This window comes from Anomaloglossus baeobatrachus, chromosome 4 (assembly GCF_048569485.1).
Source record: "Anomaloglossus baeobatrachus isolate aAnoBae1 chromosome 4, aAnoBae1.hap1, whole genome shotgun sequence".
Classification (NCBI taxonomy): Eukaryota; Metazoa; Chordata; class Amphibia; order Anura; family Aromobatidae; genus Anomaloglossus; species Anomaloglossus baeobatrachus.
Window position 1 is genome coordinate 95808846 of NC_134356.1, and position 25754 is coordinate 95834599.

Genomic DNA, 25754 nt, shown 5'->3' on the forward strand with positions numbered 1-25754 from the left:
CGTCTGAAATCTCACCTGAGCTGGAATCCTGATGTTTTTCTCTGCTTCTTCGTTTCTTTTTTCCCTATAAAAAAAAATAAAATTAGTATAAGTAAAATAGACACTCTAATAAGAGTAGAGCCGCACATAAAGCAACATCCACATACTAATTTACCACAATAGGCAGTTTCTTTACCCTTGAAGAGTGGGGTGGGGTTTTTTGCAAATAAAATTGTTGTTTACCTGCAAAAAATAGTCCAAAACTAAAACATTTGACTACAACAACGATTCACAATAAAAGATGTAATGTTTATAAAATCTTATAAGGCCCTGGTGCCTAAAGACCGCTTTACACACTTGCGATATAGTGACCGATATCGCTAGCGTGGGTACCCGCCTCCATCGGTTGTGCGACATGGGCAAATCGCTGCCCGTGGCGCACAACATCGTGCAGACCCGTCACACGTACTTACCTGCCCTGTGACGTCGCTGTGACCGGCGAACCGCCTCCTTTCTAAGGGGGTGGTTCGTTCAGCGTCACAGCGATGTCAAAGCAGCGTCATTGAACCGCCGCCAAATAGAAGCGGAGGGGCGGAGATGAGCGGGACGTAACATCCCGCCCACCTCCTTCCTTCCGCATTGCGGGCGGGAGGCAGGTAAGGAGAGGTTCCTCGTTCCTGCGGTGTCACACATAGCGATGTGTGCGGCCGCAGGAGCGATGAACTACATCATTACTGCAGCAGCAACGATATTCGAGAATGGACCCCCATGTCACCAATGAGCGATTTTGCACGTTTTTGCGACAATGCAAAATCACTCATAGGTGTCACATGCAACGGCATCGCTAAAGCGACCGGATGTGCGTCACAAAATCCGTGACCCCAACGAGATCGCTTGAGCGATGTCGCAGCGTGTAAAGCGGCCTTTAATGTGTGCAATGAAATGTAAAGGGGTTGTCCAGTATAACAAGTTATCACCTATGATATGATCTGCTGATCAAAAGGTGTCCATGACTGGGACCCATAGGGCTGTGACTCCCACTGACCGGTATATCTTGGAATGTTTATTCCCGATTGAGAACTTTAATTCCTTTACAAAAATGGTCTGATGGCCGATCGCCACTTCATTCTTCTATTGGTCTGCCAGAAAAATCCAAAGCACAGAAATGGCAGCCACAGAGATTAAATGGAGCAGCTGTCAGTCACACTTCATTATATCAGAAAAAAATCCCCATTCTGCCTATCAATGCCGGTCTGATCAACAAGTCATGTATAGGTGATAACTATTGATGAGCGAGCACTACCATGCCCGACTCTCGAAACAAGCAGTTGGATGCTCTGATGAGCGCAACTCGAGTACCCAAGTATAATGGAAGTCAATGTGAGACTCCCCCATCCGAGCACCAACTGCTCATTACGAGACCCGAGCATGGTAGTACTCACTCATCACCAGAAAAACCTTTTAATGACAAGTGAGAAATAAACGTTTTCACAACACTGAATTATCCAAGTGGACATGGTTTCCTATATAAAGCTACAGTTGAAACCAGAAGTTTACATACCCTATCTATAAAGACACATCTGCATGTTTTTCTCACTATCTGACATGAAATCAGAATAAACCTTTCCCGTTTTAGGTCAATTAGGATCAAAATTATTTTCATTTGCTAAATGCCAGAATAATGAGAGAGAGAATGTTTTAAGGCATTTTTATAACTTTCTGCAAAATCAAATGTTTTCATACATTTCATTAGTATTTTTGTGAAACGTTTTGGCTATCCTTCCACAAGCTTCTCACAATAGTTGGTAGGGATTTGGGTCCATTCCTCCTGACAGAACTGGTGTAACTGAGCCATATTTGTAGGTCGCCTTGCTCACACCAGCCTTTTCACCTTTGCCAATAACTGTTCAATAGGATTGAGATCAGGGCTTTCTGATGGCCACTCCAAAACATTGACTTTGTTATTCGTAAACCACTTTGTAACCAGTTTGGCAGTATGCTTCGGGTCATTGTCCATTTGGAAGACCCATTTCCACCCAAGCTTTCAGTTCCTGGCTAATGTTTTGAGATGTTGCTTCAGTATTGCCACATATTCTTCTTTCCTCATGAAGCCATCTATTTTGTGAAGTACACCAGTTCCTCCTGCATCAAAACAACCCCACAACATGTTGCTGCCATCCCCATGTTTCACAATTGGGATGGTGTTCTTAAGCTTCAAAGATTCTCCCTTTTTCCTCCAAATGTAACAATGGTCAAACAGTTAAATTTTAGTTTCGTCAGATCACCGGACATGTCTCCAAAATTAAGGGCTTTGTCCTGTGTTTATTTGTAAGCATTAATCTGGCTTTTTTATGTTTCTTTTGGAGCAATGGCTTCTTCCTGGCAGAGTGGCCTTTCAGCCCAAGTTGATACAGTACTCATTTCACTGTGGATAATGACACAATCTTACCAGCTTCCACCAGCATCTTCACAAGATTACATCTATCTTTATCAACAATAATCAGTAATAATTATTACCTTGTGGTTTTCCCTGCACTTTTTTAGTGCTTATATTTATACAAACATACAGTCAGGGCCAGAAATATTTGGACAGTGACACAAGTTTTGTTATTTTAGCTGTTTACAAAAACATGTTCAGAAATACAATTATATATATAATATGGGCTGAAAGTGCACACTCCCAGCTGCAATATGAGAGTTTTCACATCCAAATCGGAGAAAGGGTTTAGGAATCATAGCTCTGTAATGCATAGCCTCCTCTTTTTCAAGGGACCAAAAGTAATTGGACAAGGGACTCTAAGGGCTGCAAGGCGTCTCCCTCGTTAACCTGTAATCAATGAAGTAGTTAAAAGGTCTGGGGTTGATTACAGGTGTGTGGTTTTGCATTTGGAAGCTGTTGCTGTGACCAGACAACATGCGGTCTAAGGAACTCTCAATTGAGGTGAAGCAGAACATCCTGAGGCTGAAAAAAAAGAAAAAATCCATCAGAGAGATAGCAGACATGCTTGGAGTAGCAAAATCAACAGTCGGGTACATTCTGAGAAAAAAGGAATTGACTGGTGAGCTTGGGAACTCAAAAAGGCCTGGGCGTCCACGGATGACAACAGTGGTGGATGATCGCCGCATACTTTCTTTGGTGAAGAAGAACCCGTTCACAACATCAACTGAAGTCCAGAACACTCTCAGTGAAGTAGGTGTATCTGTCTCTAAGTCAACAGTAAAGAGAAGACTATATGAAAGTAAATACAAAGGGTTCACATCTAGATGCAAACCATTCATCAATTCCAAAAATAGGCCAGAGTTAAATTTGCTGAAAAACACCTCATGAAGCCAGCTCAGTTCTGGAAAAGTATTCTATGGACAGATGAGACAAAGATCAACCTGTACCAGAATGATGGGAAGAAAAAAGTTTGGAGAAGAAAGGGAACGGCACATGATCCAAGGCACACCCCATCCTCTGTAAAACATGGTGGAGACAACGTGATGGCATGGGCATGCATGGCTTTCAATGGCACTGGGTCACTTGTGTTTATTGATGACATAACGGCAGACAAGAGTAGCCGGATGAATTCTGAAGTGTACCGGGATATACTTTCAGCCCAGATTCAGCCAAATGCCGCAAAGTTGATCGGCCGGCGCTTCATAGTACAGATGGACAATGACCCCAAGCATACAGCCAAAGCTACCCAGGAGTTCATGAGTGCAAAAAAGTGGAACATTCTGCAATGGCCAAGTCAATCACCAGATCTTAACCCAATTGAGCATGCATTTCACTTGCTCAAATCCAGACTTAAGACTTAAAGACCCACAAACAAGCAAGACCTGAAGGCTGCGGCTGTAAAGGCCTGGCAAAGCATTAAGAAGGAGGAAACCCAGCGTTTGGTGATATCCATGGGTTCCAGACTTAAGGCAGTGATTGCCTCCAAAGGATTTGCAACAAAATATTGAAAATAAAAATATTTTGTTTGGGTTTGGTTTATTTGTCCAATTACTTTTGACCTCCTAAAATGTGGAGTGTTTGTAAAGAAATGTGTACAATTCCTACAATTTCTATCAGATATTTTTGTTCAAACCTTCAAATTAAACGTTACAATCTGCACTTGAATTCTGTTGTAGAGGTTTCATTTCAAATGCAATGTGGTGGCATGCAGAGCCCAACTCGCGAAAATTGTGTCACTGTCCAAATATTTCTGGACCTAACTGTATGTCAGCTTTAAAGGTAGTTTTTCCACCTGTGCAGCGCAGATATTTATTATGAACTTGTTAGTCTAGAGTGGTGATTTTTTTTATTTTTTAGTTATTTTTTTTTTATAATATCATTCACACTGTTTAAATCTGCGGTGTCGCTAAGGCTATATTTATCATCCAGTTTTCAGTGTAAGTATAGGTATATTTTCCTGCCGATGATATAGAGAGAAGTCATGTTTGTTCTATTTATAACAACAATAGTAATTATTACCTTGCTTTTTTTCTGCACTTTTATGTGCTTATATCTGTATAGGTATTTGTTAGCATTATAGATAGTTGTTTTTTTTTGCCCACCTACCGTATATGGTACGGTTATCTAGAGTTACATATCATTGTTATATCTATATTTATGAATCATGTAATTTAGCATATACAACCAACCATATCTAGGTTTTATATATATATATATATATATATATATATATATATATATATATATAGTGGTGGCGTTCTTTTTAGGCACTCAGAGTTAAGTGCACTATTTTGGATGGTTTTTCTCAGATGTTGCTGATCAATGTAATTGCATTTTTCCTCCTACCTGTTCCGTCCCCCTTTTTTGTTATTTAAGTTTACTTTGATTTTATGTTTGTTATGGTTACGACTAAGGAAGACTGTCTTCCGAAACGCGTCAACCGCGTCTCCATGTCTGTATGTGTAATGGATTTTAATTAGTACTAATAAACGGGATTTTAATGATGGATATGTTCCCTGAATGAAAACGTTTTTTGTTGTTGGATTCCACCCCCTCTTCTGCAGCATCTTCACAAGGTCTTCTGCTTTTGTTTTTGGGTTGATATGCACAAGTTTGAGCAAAGCACGTTCATCTCTAGTACACAGAACTCGTCACCTTCCTCAGTGGTGTGATGACTGGACATTCCCATCTTGCTTGTACTTGTGTATAATTGTTTGTACAGATGAATGATGCACCTTCAGGTATCTGGAAATTGCATCCCAGGAAGAACCAGACTTGTGCAAGTCCACAATTTTCTTCTTGAGATCTTGGCTAATTTCTTTTGACTTTCCCATGATGCTACACAAAGAAGCAGTGTGTTTCAGGTGTGCATTAAAATACATCCAAAGGTGTCTCTAATTAACTCAGATGTTGCCAATAAACCTATCAGAGGCTTCCAAACACATGACATCATCATATGGGCTGTCCCATATTGTTTAAAGGCATAATACTCTAAAGGCCGCTTTACATGCTGCGATATCGTGACAGATATCGCTAGCGTGCGTACCCGCCCCATCGGTTGTGCGACACGGGCAAATCGCTGCCCGTGGCGCACAACATCGCGCGAACCCGTCACACTACTTACCTGCCTAGCGACGTCGCTGTAACCGGCGAACCGCCTCCTTTCTAAGGGGGCGGTTCGTTCAGAGTCACAGCAGCGTCACTGAACCGCGGCACAATAGAAGCGTAGGGGCGGAGATGAGCGGGAAGTAACATCCCGCCCACCTGCTTCCTTCCACATTGTCGGCGGCCGCAGGTAAGGTGAGGTTCCTCGTTCCTGCGGTGTCACACATAGCGATATGTGTGCTGACGCAGGAGCGACAAACTACTTCGTACACCGATCAGCAGCGATATTTGAGAATGGACCCCCATGTCACCGATGAGCGATTTTGAACGTTTTTGTGATGATTCAAAATCGCTCATCGGTGTCACACGCAAAGACATCGCTAAAGCGACCGGATGTGCAGCACAAATTCCGTGACCCCAACGAGATCGCTCGGGCAATGTCGCAGCGTGCAAAGTACCCCTTAAGGGGGCTTTACACGCTGCGACATCGCTAATGCGGAGTCGTTGGGGTCACGGAATTTGTGACGCACATCCGGCCGCATTAGCGATGTTGCTGCATGTGACACCGATGAGCAATTTTGCATCGTTGCAAAAACGTGCAAAATCGCACATCGGTGACATGGGGGTCCATTCTCGATTATCGTTACTGCAGCAGTAACGATGTAGTTCGTCGCTCCTGCGGCAGCACACATCGCTATGTGTGACGCCGCAGGAACGAGGAACCTCTCCTTACCTGCCTCCCGGCCGCTATGAGGAAGGAAGGAGGTGGGCGGGATGTTCCGTCCACTCATCTCCGCCCCTCCGCTTCTATTGGGCGGCCGCTCAGTGACGTCGCTGTGACGCCGCACGGACCGCCCCCTTAGAAAGGGGGCGGTTCGCCGGTCACAGCGACGTCGCCGGGCAGGTAAGTATGTGTGACGGGTCTGCGCGATGTTGTGCGGCACGGGCAGCAATTTGCCCGTGTAGCACAACAGATGGGGGCGAGTACCCACGCTAGCGATATCGGGACCGATATCGCAGCATGTAAAGTAGCCTTAAGTGTACGTAAACTTTTGACTTTGCAGAAAACAATAATAATGCCTTAAAACATTTTCTCTCTCATTATTCTGGCATTTGGCAAATATAAATAATTTTAGTTCCTAATTTACCTGAAACGGGAAAGGTTTATTCTGGTTTCATGTCAGATAGTGAGAAAAACATGCAGATGTGTCTGTTTAGATAGTGTATGTAAACCTCTGGTTTCAACTGTATATGCCTATGAGGCTGTCATGTTTTGGGTCAAGAGACCCCCGGACAGTTTGTGTATCATGGCCCGTACTTGGTCGATGACTCATGATGTGTGAATCCGGCATAAAAGAAACCTTCTATACCATTTTATAATTTATTCACAAGTGAAGCATCTCTAGGTCGCCTATATCTTTTCACAAAGTGGAGTCTAAACTTCAGTCCCATGTTAACAATGTAGTCTCACAAATAATTTATAAAGGGGAAATAATACATTTGAATCTTTTTTTTATACACCTTAAAATCCTTTTTGCTTTTGCAGCTGCTGCCTGACATTGAGTACTGGTGACCAGCTCACGTGTAACCAGAATATACAAGTCCTTCTCCTGTTCTATATGTTTTCATATACTGTATATGTGGCAATAGGATTGCTCTGGCCTAAGTGCATTACTCTACATTTATCAACATTAAACTTCATCCATTATGTTCTTGCCTGTATTGCTAACTTATCCTTCTTTGTATAATAATATTATATATATACGGTATCTTAGACTTACCATCAACGATTCTGGTGATTTTACCTGAAATGCCATGACATACAGACTCTGTATATGAAATAAATAAGCTTTATGAAAGCTTGATTCCATTTTTGACCATTTTTGCCTGATTGACAGCTGCTCAGAGTCCTCTTCCCTGCTGTTGAAATCTCACACTGCTCAGTACAAGCTGCAGCTATCAGACAGACTTTCCCATTACTGAGATAGGAGATGGCAGTTACTGATGAGATTTTATGTAGATAGAAGAGGGAGGAGAGGGCGGAGCCCTGGCTCTAGCTCCTCCTTCTGCATCTAACCCCTCCCTCTGCCTCTAGCTCCTCCCTCCTCCCGTTGACATACAATCTCATCAATAAAAACTGCCATCTCCTATCTCAGTAATGAGAAAGTCTTCACTGAATACAGATTTTACCTCAGAATTCAGAATTTTGATAATGACTGATCAATTCTGGCCAAGAAAGTTGCTTATTTTCATGTGTACTATTGAATTATGAAATACAAATTAAAACACAGATTGTGCTTTAATGTTTTTCTAATGACTGATTTGTTACAATATCTTAAATGAAGCACTCATTAAGAAAATTCACAGCTGCATTTACAATGAGGAAAAATGTATTGGTGTTCAATTAAAGGGCTATTCTCACTGATTTAGTAAAGGCCACGTCTCACTTAAGTGACATCGCTAGCAACATCACTGCTGAGGCACGGTTTTTGTGACGCAACAGCGATCTTGCTAGCCATGTTGCTGTGTGTGACATCCAGCAACAACCTGGCCCCTGCTGTGAGGTCGCTGGTTGTTGCTGAATGTCCTGAACCATTTTTTAGTTGTTGCTCTCCCGCTGTGAAGCGCACATCAATGTGTGTGACAGCGAGAGAGCAACAACTGAATGTGCAGGGAGCTGGGAGCCAGCTTCTGACAGCCTGCGGTAAGCTGTAACCAAGGTAAATATCGGGTAACCAAGCAAAGTGCTTTGCTTGGTTACCCGGTATTTACCTTAGTTACTAGCGTGAGCCGCTCTCAGGCTGTCAGTGCTGGTTCCCTGCACACGTAGCCAGAGTACACATCGGGTTAATAAGCAAAACGGTTTGCTTATTAACCCGATGTGTACTCTGGCTACGAGTGTAGGGAGCCAGCGCTAAGCAGTGTGCGCTGGTAACCAAGGTAAATATTGGGTAACCAAGCGCTTGGTTACCCAATATTTACCTTAGTTACCAAGCGCAGAATCGCTTCCACGCGTTGCTGGTGGCTGGGGGCTGGTCACTGGTGAGATCTGCCTGTTTGACAGATCACCAGCGACCATGTAGCGACGCTCCAGTGATCCCTGCCAGGTCAGATTGCTGGTGGGATCACTTGAGCGTCGCTTAGTGTGACGGTACCTTTACTTAGATGACATGTAAACAAGCAAGATTGCAATTAACTTGCTTTATCATCTGCTTTCATTTTCTTGCTGTGAGAGCTTTTATCTTACATAGTGTACAGGTTGTTTCCAAGGAGCTCAGCCTCTAGAGCCTGGCTGAGTATACACAGTGGTTAAATTCCGAGCCAACCCCAAACACCCCAGTCCGCTCTCTCCAGCACATTGATTTCTATACAGCAATTAGCTGATCATCTCACTGTGAGATTCTGACCGAGTTGCGGTTATCGCTCATATAAAATCACCAGCCCTCCTGCCCCCACCATAGGCAGTTCCAGTGCAGATCTCCTAATAACAGCCCTCACACTGAGTTGTGTGCTTGATCAAATGCCCTGTTATCTCAATATGTAAATATAGCCATTACAGTGTATTTGGAATTCAGAACAAACACTGACAGTCCAAACTCTTGATCAGAACTGTCAATTATACAGGAGTGCCCATTCTAAAAGCAACTAGGAAGTAAGGAGCCTGCACAGCTTTGAGCAGCTCAAGAGACAACTTAAGAATAGCTTTTTAATAGTTCTTGTACCATAGATGCATCAAGATACATAAAGAGGTCACACACCAATAACAGACACTTTTGATAGTAGTAATATAATAGAGATGATGGGAATACATACTTCACTACTTACATAGTTGTCCCGTGCAGACCAGCCAGGGTAGAGCTGCATATGGAGCTGCCTCTCTTTCCTAGCTAGTTCATAGTACTTTGCTTGTTCCTCTCTGGACAGTGCGTGCCACTAAAAAAAATAACATTAATTAATATTGTGCGGTGTCACCATGGAAATAAACATACATGCTCGGGGTTATTGGAAAAAACAGGCATAATAAATGACTGGAATTACGCAAAGTCTTCTTAAAGGGAATCTGTCACCAGATTTTTGCTCTCCCATCTGAGAGTAGCATAATGTAGAGACAGAGATCCTGATTCCAGTGATGTGTCACTTACTGAGCTGTTTGCTGTCATTTTGATAAAATCAGTGTTTTCTCTGCTGTAGATCTAGCAGTTAGGCCTTAAGCTCTACTTGCTTATGGCAGCCTATGCGAGAGCATTAGAAGCGATATGCCAGTGACCCTCTGCTCATGTTCTGCTGCGAGTGTGAGCCGAGTGTCATGCGACTGTGATCCAATTTCGTGATCGGACTACAGGTACGGAGAAGAGGTACAGAGAATTTCTCCCTGTTCTCTGTTGTCTGTCTGTGCATATATCACACTGCACTTGGATGACATTCGAGTGCAGTGCGATGTTTCACGTACACCCTTAGACTGCCAAATACAGCATGTAGCGATTCTTTTCTTATGCAGATATGGCATGAGAAAAGAATCCAAGATGGACACTGCCCCATAGTTTTACGACTGCAATCTGATGTTTTATTGGATTGCACTTCTCCGTGTAAAATGCAAGTGGAGTCGAGACCTTATACAAAACTCATAAATATCCAGGACTACCTGACAGCAGGCCAAGTAGTCCTCTAATGATAATCGACTGCAGATTAAACAGTGATTTTATCAAAACTACACTAAGCAGCCCAGTAAGTGACACATCACTGGAATCAGGGTTTCCGCCCCTACATTATGCTGCTCTCAGATTAGGTGTTAAAAACCTAGTGACAGATTCCCTTTAAATCAGCTTTAGTGATCTTATCTGAAGGGTGAATAAAAGGGATCTAAAATATACAAAAACAGTCAAATATATTATTAGCTCAAGTTTAGGATGACAACATCGAGTGAAGTTACAAGTATATAAGTCCAGGTGTCAACACTAAACTAAAGCTGTTGTCCTGTGACCAAAGCTCGGTAGCCTGTAGGAGGAATAACGTTTTCATACACACTACAGGTACTTAGAAGGGTTACGTGGGACCTTTTTTTTAACAATGTGCCTAAACACTGATAGGCAGCTAGTTTCTAACCACATGTCTGTTGTGCTCGGCAGTGATCACAGACCACTTTTTCTGGCGATTCAGCGTCTTCTGCTGTTGTCACACGGACAGAGCAGCGGCTTCTTTTCTGCTCTGTTGACGTGGCATGACTGCTGAAGTCATGCTGATTGACAGCCAGGTCTGCGCTGCCTAATTTCCCGAATATCTGACCACTCACAATGACAAAATTCATGGCCTCCAGACAATTTTTCTAGCCAAATATAAGCTTTTTGCACCACTCTGTTGATAATTTCTTCCACTTTTCCACTGCAATTTTGTCAAAATCTTGGATATTTGAAGGATTTCTTTTCCCAACAGCAGATTTCTACAATGCTGTGATAATCGTACGATTTCATTGTTCTTGTGACCATTGAGATTAAAAAAACACCCACAAACTTTGTTCTGATTACATTCAAGGAATTCTTAAATTCCTTATCTCCATGAAATCCAAGCATAAATCACATCAAGAGCACTTGCAACATATTCACTGTATTGTAAACAACAGGAATCCTTCAACAGGTTTGAATTCTATTATTTTAAATCCATGAGGACTTACTGAAACCCTGCATGTTGGAGGTGGAAGGAAATTGTTTTTGTTACACATTCAAGGACTCCAGTCCCAGAAGCCTCAAAGCCGGAAAACAAAATTATGGATCCACCATCATGTTTCACTGGAGGTAGGTGACCTGTTTTTTATAGGTTTCTTTGCGTTGATTATAAAGAAAACACTAGTATTCATTGACAAAAAGTTTGGTTTCATCTATTCGTAAACATTTTCCCTCATGATTGTCTTTTTACCAATATAAATTTTGTCCAAATTGACAGACTTTTTTTATGCTTTTCTTAAGCCTTTACCAACTACGTTTTATTCAATGTACAGCGGACGTTGAAAACTTCACTGTAGTTGTCTCCAGCTCAGGTAAGAGATCTTTAGATGTTATTTCTTTGCCAAATTTAGACCAACTATTGTAGTCTACTCATTAATTTTTCTCTTTCAGCACAATCTGCAATGTGCTTGACCATTTCATGAGTAGCAGCTTCATAATATTTTAAACCAGGATGTCAAGTTCTTGTTCTTTTTAAACTGCTTATGCTTGGTGAGCATTTTTGGTCTGCTTGGTGATGGTTAGTCTGTGCCATTGTGAACAAAGAATAGGAATAAAAAATTGGCCATTTTTAAGTATTAAATCCACTATTATTATTATTATTATTATTATTTATTTTTAGAGCACCATTGACTCCATAGTGCTGTACATGTGTAAACAGGTTACATATAAAATTACAGTGATCAAACTAAAGCTGGTGTCACACACAGCGACAACGACGTCGCTGCTACGTCACCATTTTCTGTGACGTTGCAGCGACGTCCCGTCGCTGTCGCTGTGTGTGACATCCAGCAACGACCTGGCCCCTGCTGTGAGGTCGCCGGTCGTTGCTGAATGTCCAGCTTCATTTTTTGGTCGTCACTCTCCCGCTGTGACACACACATCGCTGTGTGTGACAGCGAGAGAGCGACGAAATGAAGCGAGCAGGAGCCGGCACTGGCAGCTGCGGTAAGCTGTAACCAGCGTAAACATCGGGTAACCAAGGGAAGACCTTTCCCTGGTTACCCGATGTTTACGCTGGTTACCAGCCTCCGCTCTTGCTGCCAGTGCCGGCTCCTGCACTGTGACATGTGGCTGCAGTATGCATCGGGTAATTAACCCGATGTATACTGTAGCAAGGAGAGCAAGGAGCCAGCGCTAAGCAGTGCGCGCGGCTCCCTGCTCTCTGAACTGTGACATGTAGCTGCAGCACACATCGGGTTAATTAACCCGATGTGTGCTGCAGGAGAGCAAGGAGCCAGCGCTAAGCGCGGCTCCCTGCTCTCTGAACTGTGACATGTAGCTGCAGCACACATCGGGTTAATTAACCCGATGTGTGCTGCAGGAGAGCAAGGAGCCAGCGCTAAGCGCGGCTCCCTGCTCTCTGAACATGTAGCACAGCGACCTTATGATCGCTGCTTCTGCTGTGTTTGACAGCTAAGCAGCGATCATAACAGCGACTTACAAGGTCGCTGTTACGTCACCGAAAATGGTGACGTAACAGCGACGTCGTTGTCGCTGTCGTTTAGTGTGAACCCAGCTTAACAATGGCAGACTGGAGATTGCAGAGGACCTTGCCCTTGTGGGTTTACTGCCTATATGATAAAGTGGAAAGAGAAAGTAGGTTGGGGGGTTACAGCAGCTCCAGTGGTAGTGAGGTGGTAGCTGTCAAGTTCTATCTGAAAGTTTAGAATGTGGTAGAAAATTGGATGTTTTGGGGTATAGGATTCCAGAGGATGGGGGGGATAGTTGAGAGAAGTCTTGTAGACGATTGAGTGAGGAATACACAACTGTGGAGGAGAGAAGGTGTCGGGAGAACTGGAGATTACGTGTGGGAAATTACCGTATTTTTCGCACTATAAGACGCACTTTTTCCCCCCCAAATGTAGGGGAAAATTGGCGGGTGCATCTTATAGTCTGAATGTGGCTGCGGGGATTGAGGGTGCTGCGGTGGAGCGGGTCATCGGGGGCACGAGTAGGCTGTAGCAGCGCCTGCCTTGACCACGTGGGTCCGCTCATTACATATGCACGCCCGTCCTCCCGCCCATCATCCCTCAGCGCTGAAGCCAACTCTGACAGGTGGGAAGGATGATGGGCGGGGGGTGCGCGCATAATTAACAGCCGGCCCGCATGATCACCCCTGGTAACTACAGCCTGGAGTGATCATGTGCGGCTGTATTCACTGCCCTCCGTGCATCATTATCAGTGCAGGACACAGTGAATATTACGGTATACTCACCGGTCACTTCCCTGCAGCGTCGCGATCTCCTCCTGTGTGTACCGGCCAGCTGATCTGTGCAGAGAGCGGTGAGCACAGCGATGACGTCATCGCTGTGCGCGCCGCTGGTCTCCACGCAGGTCAGCTGACAGGCAGACAGGAAGAGGAGCGATGCTGTAGACAACGGTGACGGCTCCACACAGATCAGCGCTGCTGCTGGCACTGACAGGAGGAGGAGCGATGCTGCATGGAGCGAGGAAAGGTGAGTATAAACGTTTTTTTTTGTGTGTGACACAGCATACATGCCATATAGCAGGATGGGGGTATATAGCAGGATGGGGATATATATCAGGATGAGAGCATATTCCAGGATGGCAGTATATAGCAGGATGGGGGTATATAGCAGGATGCCAGTATATAACAGGATAAAGGCATATACCAGGATAGGGTACATATATACAAGGATGGGGATCATATACAAGGCAGGAGGCTCATTACCAGGATGGGGTACCTTAGTAGAGAATTTGAGGACATTACCCCCATAACAGTGTCAGCAGCAGATCCTCGCACCATAACAGTGTGTCATGACCACATTGTTTGCTTAAAATTTTATTTTCCTATTTTCCTCCTCTAAAACCAGGGTGTGTCTTATGGTCCGGTGCATCTTATAGTCCGAAAAATACGGTATTGGTAGATTAGTTGAGAGATATAGAAAGGAGACAGAATATAGATGGCTCTGTAGGTCACTGTTAGTAGTTAGAACTGGAAAAGCTAGAGAATTTGGAGACGATGAAAGGATTTGCAGAGGAGCAGCGAAGGAAGAGTAGTGGTAGAGAGGTGAACTAGTAAAGCAGCAGAGTTAAGGATGTTCTGGAGAGGTGCAAGACTTTAGCAGGAAGATCACAGAGGAGTATGTTGCAGTTGTTAAGGCAGGAGATCATGGCATGCAAAGCATTTTAGTAGTTTTAGTTTCGGTTGATGAAAAGATTCTGAAAATATTTTTGAGTTGGAGGTGGCACAAACTGGTAAGAGCTTGGGTGTACAGTTTCAAGGACAAGGCAGAATCGAGGGTTAAGGGTACTTCTCACATAGCGAGTCACAGGTTTTGTGACGTACCAGAGACCTCATCAACATCTCGCTGTGTGTGACACTAAGCAGCGGCCTTGCCCCTGCTGTGAAATCGCTGATCGTTACACACTGCTCTGGTTTATTTTTTGGTCGTCGGGCTCCCACAGGGCAGCACGCATCGGTGTGTTTGACACCTTAACCAACGACCTCGTTCACGACTCACATAGGCGTGCATCTTCGTTGTTTTCCGCGCCCTCTCTGTTCCGATTGGTGTTCGCTACTGCGTTTGGATTTGCCGCTTCCATCCTCTGTTCTGGCTTGTAGATCGCAGTACATTTCAGAGGGCTGAATTCACATGTCCCGGACCGCATGTAGCAGCAGATCGTAATACAGTCCATTCTGCATCGCTTCATCCATTCAACAGTTCTTCTGGATCTGCAAACCAGAATAAAGGATGGAAGCGCTATTATGTTGCCTTCTCTAAAGGCAAGGCCGCCCAGTCACAACGCAGTTATGACCACCAATTGGAGCAGAGGGGGGCGCGGAAAAGGCAATGTAAATGCACGCCTATGTTACTAATCAAGATTTGAATCGTGCTATGTCACAGGGTCCCAGCGACCCCCGTATCGTTGTACAGATCGTTATGGGTCGCCGGATCGTTGCTGCGTCGTTGGGAAGATCTGACTGTTTGACAGCTCACTAGCGACCCTGTAGCAATGTACCAGCCATTCTGACCAGGTCGGAATCGCTGGTACGTCGTTTAGTGTGACGGTATCCTTACTCTGAAGCAGCGGACTTCTGGTGCAGGTTGTAATAGATAGATAAGGTAAGGGATTAAGGGTACCTTCACACTTAGCGATGCAGCAGCGATCCGACCAGCGATCTGACCTGGTCAGGATCGCTGCTGCATCGCTACATGGTCGCTGGTGAGCTGTCAAACAGGCAGATCTCACCAGCGACCAGTGAACAGCCCCCAGCCAGCAGCGACGTGCAAGCGACGCTGCGCTTGCACGGAGCCGCCGTCTGGAAGCTGCAGAGACTGGTAACTAAGGTAAACATCGGGTATGGTTACCCGATGTTTACATTAGTTACCAGTGTGAGCAGGGAGCAGGGAGCCGCGCACACTGAGCGCTGGCTCCTTGCTCTCCTAGCTACAGTACACATCGGGTTAATTAACCCGATGTGTAATGCAGCTACATGTGCAGAGAGCAGGGAGCCGCGCACACTGCTTAGCGCTGGCTCCTTGCTCTCCTAGCTGCTGTACACATCGGGTTAATTAACCCGATGTGTACAGCAGCTACATGTGCAGAGAGCCGGAGCCGGCAGCACAGGCAGCGTGAGAGCTGCAGAGGCTGGTAACTAAGGTAAATATCGGGTAACCACCTTGGTTACCCGATGTTTATCTTGGATACAGCTTACCTCAGCTGTCAGACGCCGGCTCCTGCTCCCTGCTCGCTTCATTTGTCGCTCTCTCGCTGTCACACACAGCGATCTGTGTGTCACAGCAGGAGAGCGGCTTTGAAGAAAACGAACCAGGGCTGTGTGTAACGAGCAGCGATCTCGCAGCAGGGGCCAGATCGCTGCTCAGTGTCACACACAGCGAGATCGCTAATGAGGTCACTGCTGCGTCACAAAAAGCGTGACTCAGCAGCGATCTCGGCAGCGATCTCGCTGTGTGTGAAGCACCCCTAAGTGGCATGGAGGAAAGATGATTAGTTTGGATTTGTCCACATTGAGCTTTAGGAAGCATGATGATAAGAAGGAAGATATGGCCTCCAAGTCACCTCCTGCTGTCCACAATCTCAAGGTGCGAGATCCGAGTATTATCAGCGTATAGACATTACTGAAAGCTATGGGACTCAAGCAGTTGTGTACCTTTGGCCTGGGACATGTAGGGGTTCCAAGACAGAGCCGTGAGGGACACCAACAGAGATGCATTGAGGAGGAGGTAGTATAGAAATGTGAGAAGCTAAATGTGACGTTAGAAAGGTATAAGGAGATCTAAAAGAGGGCAAGGTCTTGGATTCCAAGGAAACAGAGGATCGATAGAGAGTAATCGACTGTGTCAAAGGCAGAGGACAGGTCTAGAAGGAGGAGCAATAGAGAATTGTCTATTCGCTTTGGTGGTGTCAGGTTTCCGGGATTTCCAGTTCTCTTTTGAAAGAGCTTGCCCTCGGTTAAGATGGAGTTTACTGTTCTGTTGCCCTACTTCCTGTCCAGCTGCTTAAAAGGCCGCCTCTAAGCCTAGTCCAGTGCCTGAGTATACTGCTTGCTGTTTGCTCCTGCTTTGCTGCTCCTAATTCTTGATTGCCTTTGGATCCTCCTGAAAGACTACCGACACCGTCTCTGGACCGTACCCCGTTTTCTTCAAGCTGTTCCCGGACTCCGTCTGCCATCTTCGGTCAGCACTTCTGCCCGGTACCTTCCAGTTCGTAACCACTCTGGACTATCATCCCGTACGGACACTTCTGGACTTTACCACTTGCCCCTTGTGTCCCGGCTGCTGCGCATTTAGGCCTTCCGGGGTGATTGCCAGACAGTCCCTGTATAGGGGTTCGCTCTTGGTGGTCTCCCTGGGGGAGTCCGGTGCGTGGCCCCGGGAATTCCCTTCGCTCCGTTTCGGGAAGGTATTTCGTGTATTATTGTTCTACTGTGTTTGTTCCGTTGTGTACCTATCGTGGTTACCTGTTATAAACATATTTGTACCAAGAACTCGTCTCTGGTTGTCATTGCCCTAACGCTATCGAAATCCTCAGAACATACAATAGTATTACATTATACTCAGGCCATAAAAGGATTTCGCTGGGGCAATGACTGAGACACGAGTAGATCAGCTCTTTTCCATGATTAACTCCTTGCAGCAGGAGATGGAGGCGGTACAAACTAAACTTAGAGATGTGGAGGCACAGCTGGGCCATGATCACCAGGTACTGGGTCCGGCTATTCAGGATTTGCAAGTCAGAGTGGAGGCTCAGGAAGCCGTCCCCACTACGTCCGTATCAGCTGCCGGTATGCCTAGGTTACCCCCATTCCGTTTCAATGGTGATCGTAGTCAGTTTCGTGGATTTATCAACCAATGTATACTGTTTTTTGATGTACATGCTGATTATTACCGTTCTGACCGGTCAAAAGTGTTATGTATAATCATGTTATTAACCTCACGAGCACTGGCTTGGGCTAATCCTATGATAGAGAATCGGGATATCCGTTTAAATCACCTGGATGACTTTCTGACCGCAATGGCGCAAATGTTTGATGATCCGAATCGCCGTGCTACCGCTGAATCGGCTCTCCTTTCCTTACGTCAGGGAAAGCGTTCTGTCGTTGAATACGCCACTGAGTTCAAGAGGTTAGTGGTAGACACCGACTGGGGAAACAATGCATTATTGTCTGTTTTCAGAAAAGGTTTGTCCGGTACCATCAAGGATGAGTTAGCCCGTTCCGAATCTCCAGGGGATTTTGAACTGTTTCTCCAGCACTGTGTGCGTATTGATACCCGCTTGACGGAACGTAGACAGGAAAAATGGGCAGCTGTAAACCGAGTAACCAACCTTGCTTTTCCTTCCAGAGAACCCGCTCCCACGGGAGGCCGAGGACGTTCCTATGCAAGTGGACTCTCTGCAAAAGCGAGAGACCAACGAACGTCGTGAACACCGGCTCCGTGAGCGTTTATGTTTCTATTGCGGTCAATCGGACCATTTCTTGATCGACTGCCCGAGACGTCCAAATCGCCCAAATAAGGTATTGGCAGCCATGGCAGAGTGTGACAACACGGACGCAGAGTCCGATATCTCTGAGGCAAGTGGACACCTGGATGCGGTATTTCCCTTGACTGTAATGTCAACATCACCGCAGGACTCAGAAGGGAAATATACCCATTGTTCGCTTCCCATTCAGATCCGGTGGGAGGGACAGCTAATACCTACATCGGCAATGATAGACTCTGGGGCAGGGGGAAATTTCATGGACTCTTCTTTTGCCAGGAAACACGGTATCCGGACTCAGCAAAGAGCCTCACCGGTTACCATGGAGACGGTAGACGGATCTCCGTTAGTTTCTGGACCAGTTGATCGGGAAACAGTACCCCTAGAATGCGTGATGAAGCCGGGTCAGCAGGAGACTCTTGTTTTCATGTTGATTTCTTCTCCTCATTTTCCGATTATTCTAGGAATTCCGTGGCTACGGTCTACAAATCCAGTCATCGATTGGGAGACTAAGGAAATATCCTTCCCACCGCAGTGGTCCGACCATTAGTCCAACTGTACCGGTTCCAGTAACACCGAATGCGGAGGGCACTGTACAGGTACCTGTTTTACCCCCGGTTGCATGTCTACCCGTTGGCGGCACCTGAGCTAGAAGCACTAAAAGAGTACATCGATGAAAGTCTAGCTAAGGGATTTATTCGCCCGTCTACCTCACCAGCAGGGGCACCCATTTTTTCGTGAAAAAGAAAGAGGGGACTCTGAGACCCTGTATTGACTACCGGGAACTGAATAAAATAACCATCCGGAACCGATATCCGTTACCGTTGATTCCTGAGCTATTGGAGAGAGTCCAACAGGCAAAAATATTCACTAAATTGGATCTCCGTGGGACATATAATCTACTTCGCATACGTCCGGGAGACGAGTGGAAGACCGCGTTCCGATGTCGGTATGGACATTATGAGTACCTAGTGATGCCTTTTGGACTTTGTAACGCTCCCGCGGCTTTCCAACATCTAGTTAACGATATTTTTAGGGATATAATGGACCAATTCATGGTGATTTATCTGGATGATATCCTGATCTTTTCTGATTCCCTACAGGAACACCAGGAGCACGTCAAGACCGTACTGACCCGTCTGAGGGATAACCACCTGTACATTAAACTGGAGAAATGCGAATTCCATTGCTCACAAATACAATTCTTAGGTTATGTCATCTCTCCTCAGGGACTGAACATGGAGTCTGGCAAGATACAAGCAATTCTAGACTGGCCGGAACCGGGAAACATCAAAGAGGTACAACGCTTTGTCGGTTTTGCCAACTTTTATCGACGCTTTATCCGTAACTTTTCAGAGATCGTCCGTCCCATCACTCTGTTAACCAAAAAAGGACAGAAGTTTGTGTGGTCCGCCCAGGCCCAGGAAGCTTTCAATCGTCTCAAGGTATGTTTTACCTCAGCGCCAATATTAGTACATCCGAATCCCGCACTTCCCTTTATCGTGGAAGTCGACGCTTCCGACTATGCATTAGGGGCAATCCTTTCTCAAAGGACTGGGGACAAGAGTCTCTTGCATCCGTGTGCTTTCTTTTCTCGACGGTTGTCCCCTGCAGAAAGGAACTATGACATTGCGGACAAGGAATTGTTGGCGATTATTTCAGCTTTTAAGGAATGGAGACACCACTTACAGGGAGCTGCGCAGCAAGTGATAGTACTCACAGATCATCGTAACCTGGAGTTTCTTAAATCTGCCAGGTGCCTGTCTCCACGGCAAGCCCGTTGGAGCCTATTCCTTAACCAGTTCAATTTTATCGTTACATACCGTCCAGGTTCACGTAATGGGAAAGCCGATGCCTTGTCCCGAATCCACGCCGTGGACTCCGTGCCTGGAACCCCGTCTCAGACCGTGTTATCGGATGCCAATTTCGTTGGAGTAATCCAGGACCAGGACTTGTGGAAGGACATCAAGCTGGCCTATGATGGTGACGTATTTCTTGCTGCGCCCCCGAATGATGTAACTCTGGTTCTTCGGAATGGTGTGTGGTTGAGAGAGCGACGCATTTATGTCCCGGAGGCCGTAAGACTTCGGGTTCTCAAGTTGGTTCATGACTCCGTGTTGGGCGGTCATAGGGGGGTACAGAAGACGCAGGAATTTCTGAGCCATTTTTTCTGGTGGCCTACCTGTTTAAAGGACGTAAAGGACTATGTCCACTCATGTGTGGTTTGTGCCCGGTGCAAGGTCCCTCGTGTGGCTCCTACGGGACTCCTCCAACCGTTACCCGTTCCATCTCGCCCTTGGGGTTCTATCTCAATGGATTTTATTGTGGAGTTGCCAGTCTCAGGCGGTCACAATACCATTTTAGTGGTGGTGGATCGGTTGACAAAAGCTGCTCACTTTATTCCGTGTACCGGTCTTCCCTCAGCCGCAGAGACAGTGGATTTGGTTATCCAGAACGTATTCCGATTACATGGGGTACCAGACGAGATCATCTCTGACCGGGGCGTGCAGTTCACGTCTAGATTCTGGAAGGGGTTTTGTACGGCACTCCAGATTGATGTCTGTTTGTCTTCTGCATACCATCCTCAGACAAATGGGCAAACCGAACGGACTAACCAAACCCTGGAACAATACCTTCGATGTTATGTCAGCCATCTGCAGGACGATTGGTTGAAGATGCTTCCGTTGGCGGAGTTTTCGTATAACAACACTCAGAGCAGCTCCACTAAGGTAACGCCCTTTTTCGCTAACTTGGGTTACCATCCGAATGTTTTGCCTAGGTCACCGGTTGCGGTTTCTGTGCCTGCGGTGGAGGACAGATTGACAGAGCTACGACAAAATCTGGAGGTTCTAAAGGACACTGTGGCTACGGCTCAGGAGCGTTACAAGAGGTCGGCAGACACTCACCGGAGACCGGCACCCATGTATAAGGTAGGGGACTCTGTATGGTTATCCACCAAAAACCTGAGATTGGGTGTTCCTTCGCAGAAGCTGGGACAAAAATTCATCGGTCCGTTTAGGATCACCGGGATCGTGAGCCCTGTAGCCTGTCGGCTGCGGTTACCGCACCATCTAAAGGTACACCCGGTCTTTCATGTTTCTCTCCTCAAACCCGTTTCTCCTAATACGTTTCATGGTCGTGTCGTGCCTCCTCCTCCGCCTGTGATGGTTGACGGCGAGGAGCAGTTCGTGGTTGAGGACATTATTGACTCCCGGCTCCATCGTCGTCGGCTTCAGTATCTGGTACGTTGGCAGGGGTACGCCCCCGAGGACGATTCCTGGGAACCGGTGGGTAACATTCGGGCACCCCGGAAGATTGCTCAGTTTCATCGGCGGTACCCGGACAAGCCAGGCCCTAATCCGTCCTGAGGCCGTTTCTGGGGGGGGGGGGAGTAATGTCAGGTTTCCGGGATTTCCAGTTCTCTTTTGAAAGAGCTTGCCCTCGGTTAAGATGGAGTTTACTGTTCTGTTGCCCTACTTCCTGTCCAGCTGCTTAAAAGGCCGCCTCTAAGCCTAGTCCAGTGCCTGAGTATACTGCTTGCTGTTTGCTCCTGCTTTGCTGCTCCTAATTCTTGATTGCCTTTGGATCCTCCTGAAAGACTACCGACACCGTCTCTGGACCGTACCCCGTTTTCTTCAAGCTGTTCCCGGACTCCGTCTGCCATCTTCGGTCAGCACTTCTGCCCGGTACCTTCCGGTTCGTAACCACTCTGGACTATCATCCCGTACGGACACTTCTGGACTTTACCACTTGCCCCTTGTGTCCCGGCTGCTGCGCATTTAGGCCTTCCGGGGTGATTGCCAGACAGTCCCTGTATAGGGGTTCGCTCTTGGTGGTCTCCCTGGGGGAGTCCGGTGCGTGGCCCCGGGAATTCCCTTCGCTCCGTTTCGGGAAGGTATTTCGTGTATTATTGTTCTACTGTGTTTGTTCCGTTGTGTACCTATCGTGGTTACCTGTTATAAACATATTTGTACCAAGAACTCGTCTCTGGTTGTCATTGCCCTAACGCTATCGAAATCCTCAGAACATACAATAGTATTACAGGTGGTAAGTCAATAGTCATTTTGGTTAGGGCGGTTTTAATGGAGTAGTGGGGATGGAAGCCATATTGTAGGTTTTCAAAGAGCGACTTAAAAGAGAGATCAGAGGATAGTTCAGTGTGAACATGTTGTTTGAGGAGTTTGGAGGTGAAAGGGAAAAACGATATGGGATGATAGCTGGATGTAGAGGTTGGGTCGAGGGATGGTTTCTTCAGAATAGGTGTGATTGTGGCATGTTTGAAAGCAGAAAGGAAGGTACCAGAAGTTAATATTAGGTTGAAATGATGGGTTGGGGTGGGATAAATGTGGGAGTAAGGTTGAGGAGGAGGTGGGATGGGATCAGATTAAGTGCCAGGTTGTGATTTGGAGAGAATATGATTAAGCTCTCCTTCAGTGATAGTGAAGAGGAAGGTTATATGGGAATACCATTGGTCTGTTATATGGAACGATTGTGGTGGTTGAATAGTAAATACTTGCCTAATTTCTTCAGTCATATTCTTGAAAAGTGGGACAAAGCCTTCTGCAGAGATGAGGGAGGTCAGTGGGTGGGGGGGGTTTAGGAATGGGGGAGAGTTAAAAGTGTTAAATAACTGTTTGGGATTGTGGGATAAAGAACATATGAGGATTGTGAAGCCGTCCTGTTTAGCAGAGATAATGGCTGATTTGAATATGACAGTTGCTTGTTTGAATGTGGTCAAGTCATTCCATGAGAGCATTTTCTACCAGCGACACTCCACAACCCTGGACCCTAAACAAACTCTTTAATGAGGCTGGTGTACCAGGGTTGTCTATTGATTTGTTGCAATCTTCCATGCAAGAGGGGCGACCAAATAGCGAATGTGGCGTTTTAGAAAATGATGGCAATGTTTGAGTCATGGAGATATTCAAAACAGATGTAGAATAGAGTCAGTGTGTGATATCTAGGTTGTGAGGTTTCTGCGAGGGGAATGCTAGATATGGGGGCAGGTGAAAAGGTTGTGATGGGAAAAGAATTAGATGGTGGTCAGAGAGGTGGAATTATGAGGTTGTGAGGTTAGATAGAGAGAACAGACATGTGAAGATAAGGTCTTTTGTATGTCAGTCTGTGTGGATGGCCGTGAAGGACCATAGAAAGGCCAAAGCGTGAAGCAAGTGACAGGAGCTTGGAGGCTGCCGACTGGTGGGTGTCAGTGTGGATATTGAAGTCACCTATGATGATGGTGTGAATGTCACTAGAGAGAAAGTGTAGAAGCCAGGTGGAGAAGTGATCAATAAAGGCAGCGGCTGGGACCAGGGGTAGTGGCTAAAGTTATCTGAGCACTGACAAAGGCCTCCATACACATTAGACTAAAGTCGGCCAACCTTGATGGACCGACAGTATGGGTCCCCCGGACTCTTCTCCAACAGATTATATCAGTGAAGAGAAGGATACGGGAATTTGGATTCCCAAAAGCTGATCCTTTTGTTTTCCGTGAAAAAAGTCATTCTCTCGTAAAAAATACAGGAGCGCTTGGTCAAGCCAAAAGTTCCTGCGTTCACAAGCAATGAGATTAGTGACACTCATCATTAAATGCAAAACAATTTATTTTTTTCCAACTTCGTTGAAGCTTTTATAATCTTGAAGATTGCAGAGTAGAGAGATGCACAGCAGGTGCATTCACAGACGATGGCGGATTCCCACCAGTGTGCGCTTCCGCAGATCTGAACCGGTTCAGCCGAGTCTTGTTAGCTAAAAACTCCTCATTTCATTGTTAATCACAAAAGTAAGGGTGCAGCCATTGATTAATCCATTTGTATTTCAGGGTAGTACCGAGTTTTTTTCATTTTTCTTTTTCCAGATATTCCAAAAGTTCCTATGTATTGAGAACTTCAATCGTTCAGCCAACAGCCATATCATGTGTTTGGGTAGCTTTAGTCCAATTTCTGATTAATCATAGGTCTGTTTTATATTGTGCTTTGTTTTTAACCTTTTTGCTGCCAAGTATTTTGTTTTACTTTTGTGTTTTGTGATTTTCTGTATTAAGCAGATGACTTAAATCACATATCCAAGCAATTCCACTAAACAGTTTATTTCAAGACATATCTTACATAATATTGATGGCATCTGAGTATGTGTCTGTAATAATGGGCTACACTAATTATTTTCCACAAATTGCACATTTCGATGTAGGATAAAACGCTGGTGAGTCAGGTAGAATGTTGTGGATCAGACGTGATTCACCAGAAGAACTGAAATAGTTCACACCGGTTGAATTCTAAACAGGTTTTTAATATGCCCCAATATCGGTGATCCCTTCACTCTAGACACCTGGCTATGGCACTCGCATAGGACACTCACCCTCCTTCCTAGAATCTGATTGATCGCGGCGCTCTCCTTTAATGTGCACTCAGCAATAACCTTTGCACGCATCTCTTTCATATATAACATAAAAGCATTCAGTGGTTTCTTAATGGTCGGTTTCTTGGGTTCTCTCTCTCTTTTTGGTTCTGAGTGAGGTTTCCTAGAAAACATAATAAAACATTTATGATGAGATAAAGTACTGTTAATATTCTACTGTAACTCTATTAGATGCACTTTTCATCTAACAAAAAACAATCACTTTCATATCTGTGCACCTAACATCCCCAGTGCGGAGATATGGTGGGGGGGGGGTCTTCAGAGAGTCCGAGCAGGTGCCATACTACTCCTTTGTTCATTAGACAGGCGGTGTGGTTTACGACTAGGTGGGTGTGGCCTTAAGCTTGCGCCCATCTAGTAGAATTCTGACCGGGAGTCTGCATATCCCAAACTTGTGGCCAAGTAACCACCGTTCCCGGCTTGGACACCGGAGAATCCTCACAACACACAGATGTTGCAATGTGAGGATTCACAAGTCTGCAATCTCATAAAGTGAAAACCCCTTTAAGATGCCCTTGATGAAGCTTTGGGGTGAAAGGAGTGGTGATTCTCTTTAAAGAGATTCTCTAAGAATAGAAAAAAAAAGATTAAACGTGTCACTATGAATAAATACCTTTAAAAAAAACAAGTTAAACTTGTTTTGTCCAAGGAATCAATCTTTATGTAGAGCATGAAAATAGTCATCGTCTTGTTACAATGGCAGAAAGCCATCTTAGGCCTGTGCCACACACACGTGAAAATCACGCACGTTCCGTGAGACACGTATTTTCCTTTCGTGTTGCGTTTGGTAAGTACGTGTCTTCGGTACGTACGGGCCACGTGTGTTCTTTGTGTGCTATCCGCGATAACACACAGAGAACCGGTAATTTGCATACTCACGTGGTCCTTGCTGCTGTCCGTGGTGCTGATCTTCGGTCTCCAGCCCTTCCGACTCCCCGCTGCTGCTGCCGCTTCCGGCCGCAGTAAAGTGAATATTAAATGAGCGGCGGTCGGCAGCAAGTGACAGCAGCGGCAGAGACAGCAGGGCAGGAGAAGGTGAGTAAAGATTTGTTATTTTTTTCTCTGACATGTGAGTTTTCTCCGGTGCGTGTCACACGGGACCGCATCCACACTACATCCGTGTGGTA

The 25754-nt window shown here is 45.6% G+C and overlaps 1 protein-coding gene across 7 annotated transcripts in view; it reads right to left on the reverse strand.

Moving 5' to 3' along the window:
* Positions 1–25754, reverse strand: part of TCF7 (transcription factor 7) — a 224975-nt gene that overhangs the window by 23349 nt on the left and 175872 nt on the right. For 4 of the 7 annotated variants that reach the window (XM_075344479.1, XM_075344477.1, XM_075344481.1 and 1 more), the window contains 3 exons: positions 24568–24730; positions 9338–9457; positions 16–64 (listed from right to left, as the gene is read on the reverse strand). In XM_075344479.1, the coding sequence (XP_075200594.1) occupies positions 16–64; positions 9338–9457; positions 24568–24730 (332 nt within the window). The remainder of the gene's footprint in view (positions 1–15; positions 65–9337; positions 9458–24567; positions 24731–25754) is intronic. The other 3 variants (XM_075344480.1, XM_075344478.1, XM_075344483.1) reach the window with 1 other exon arrangement.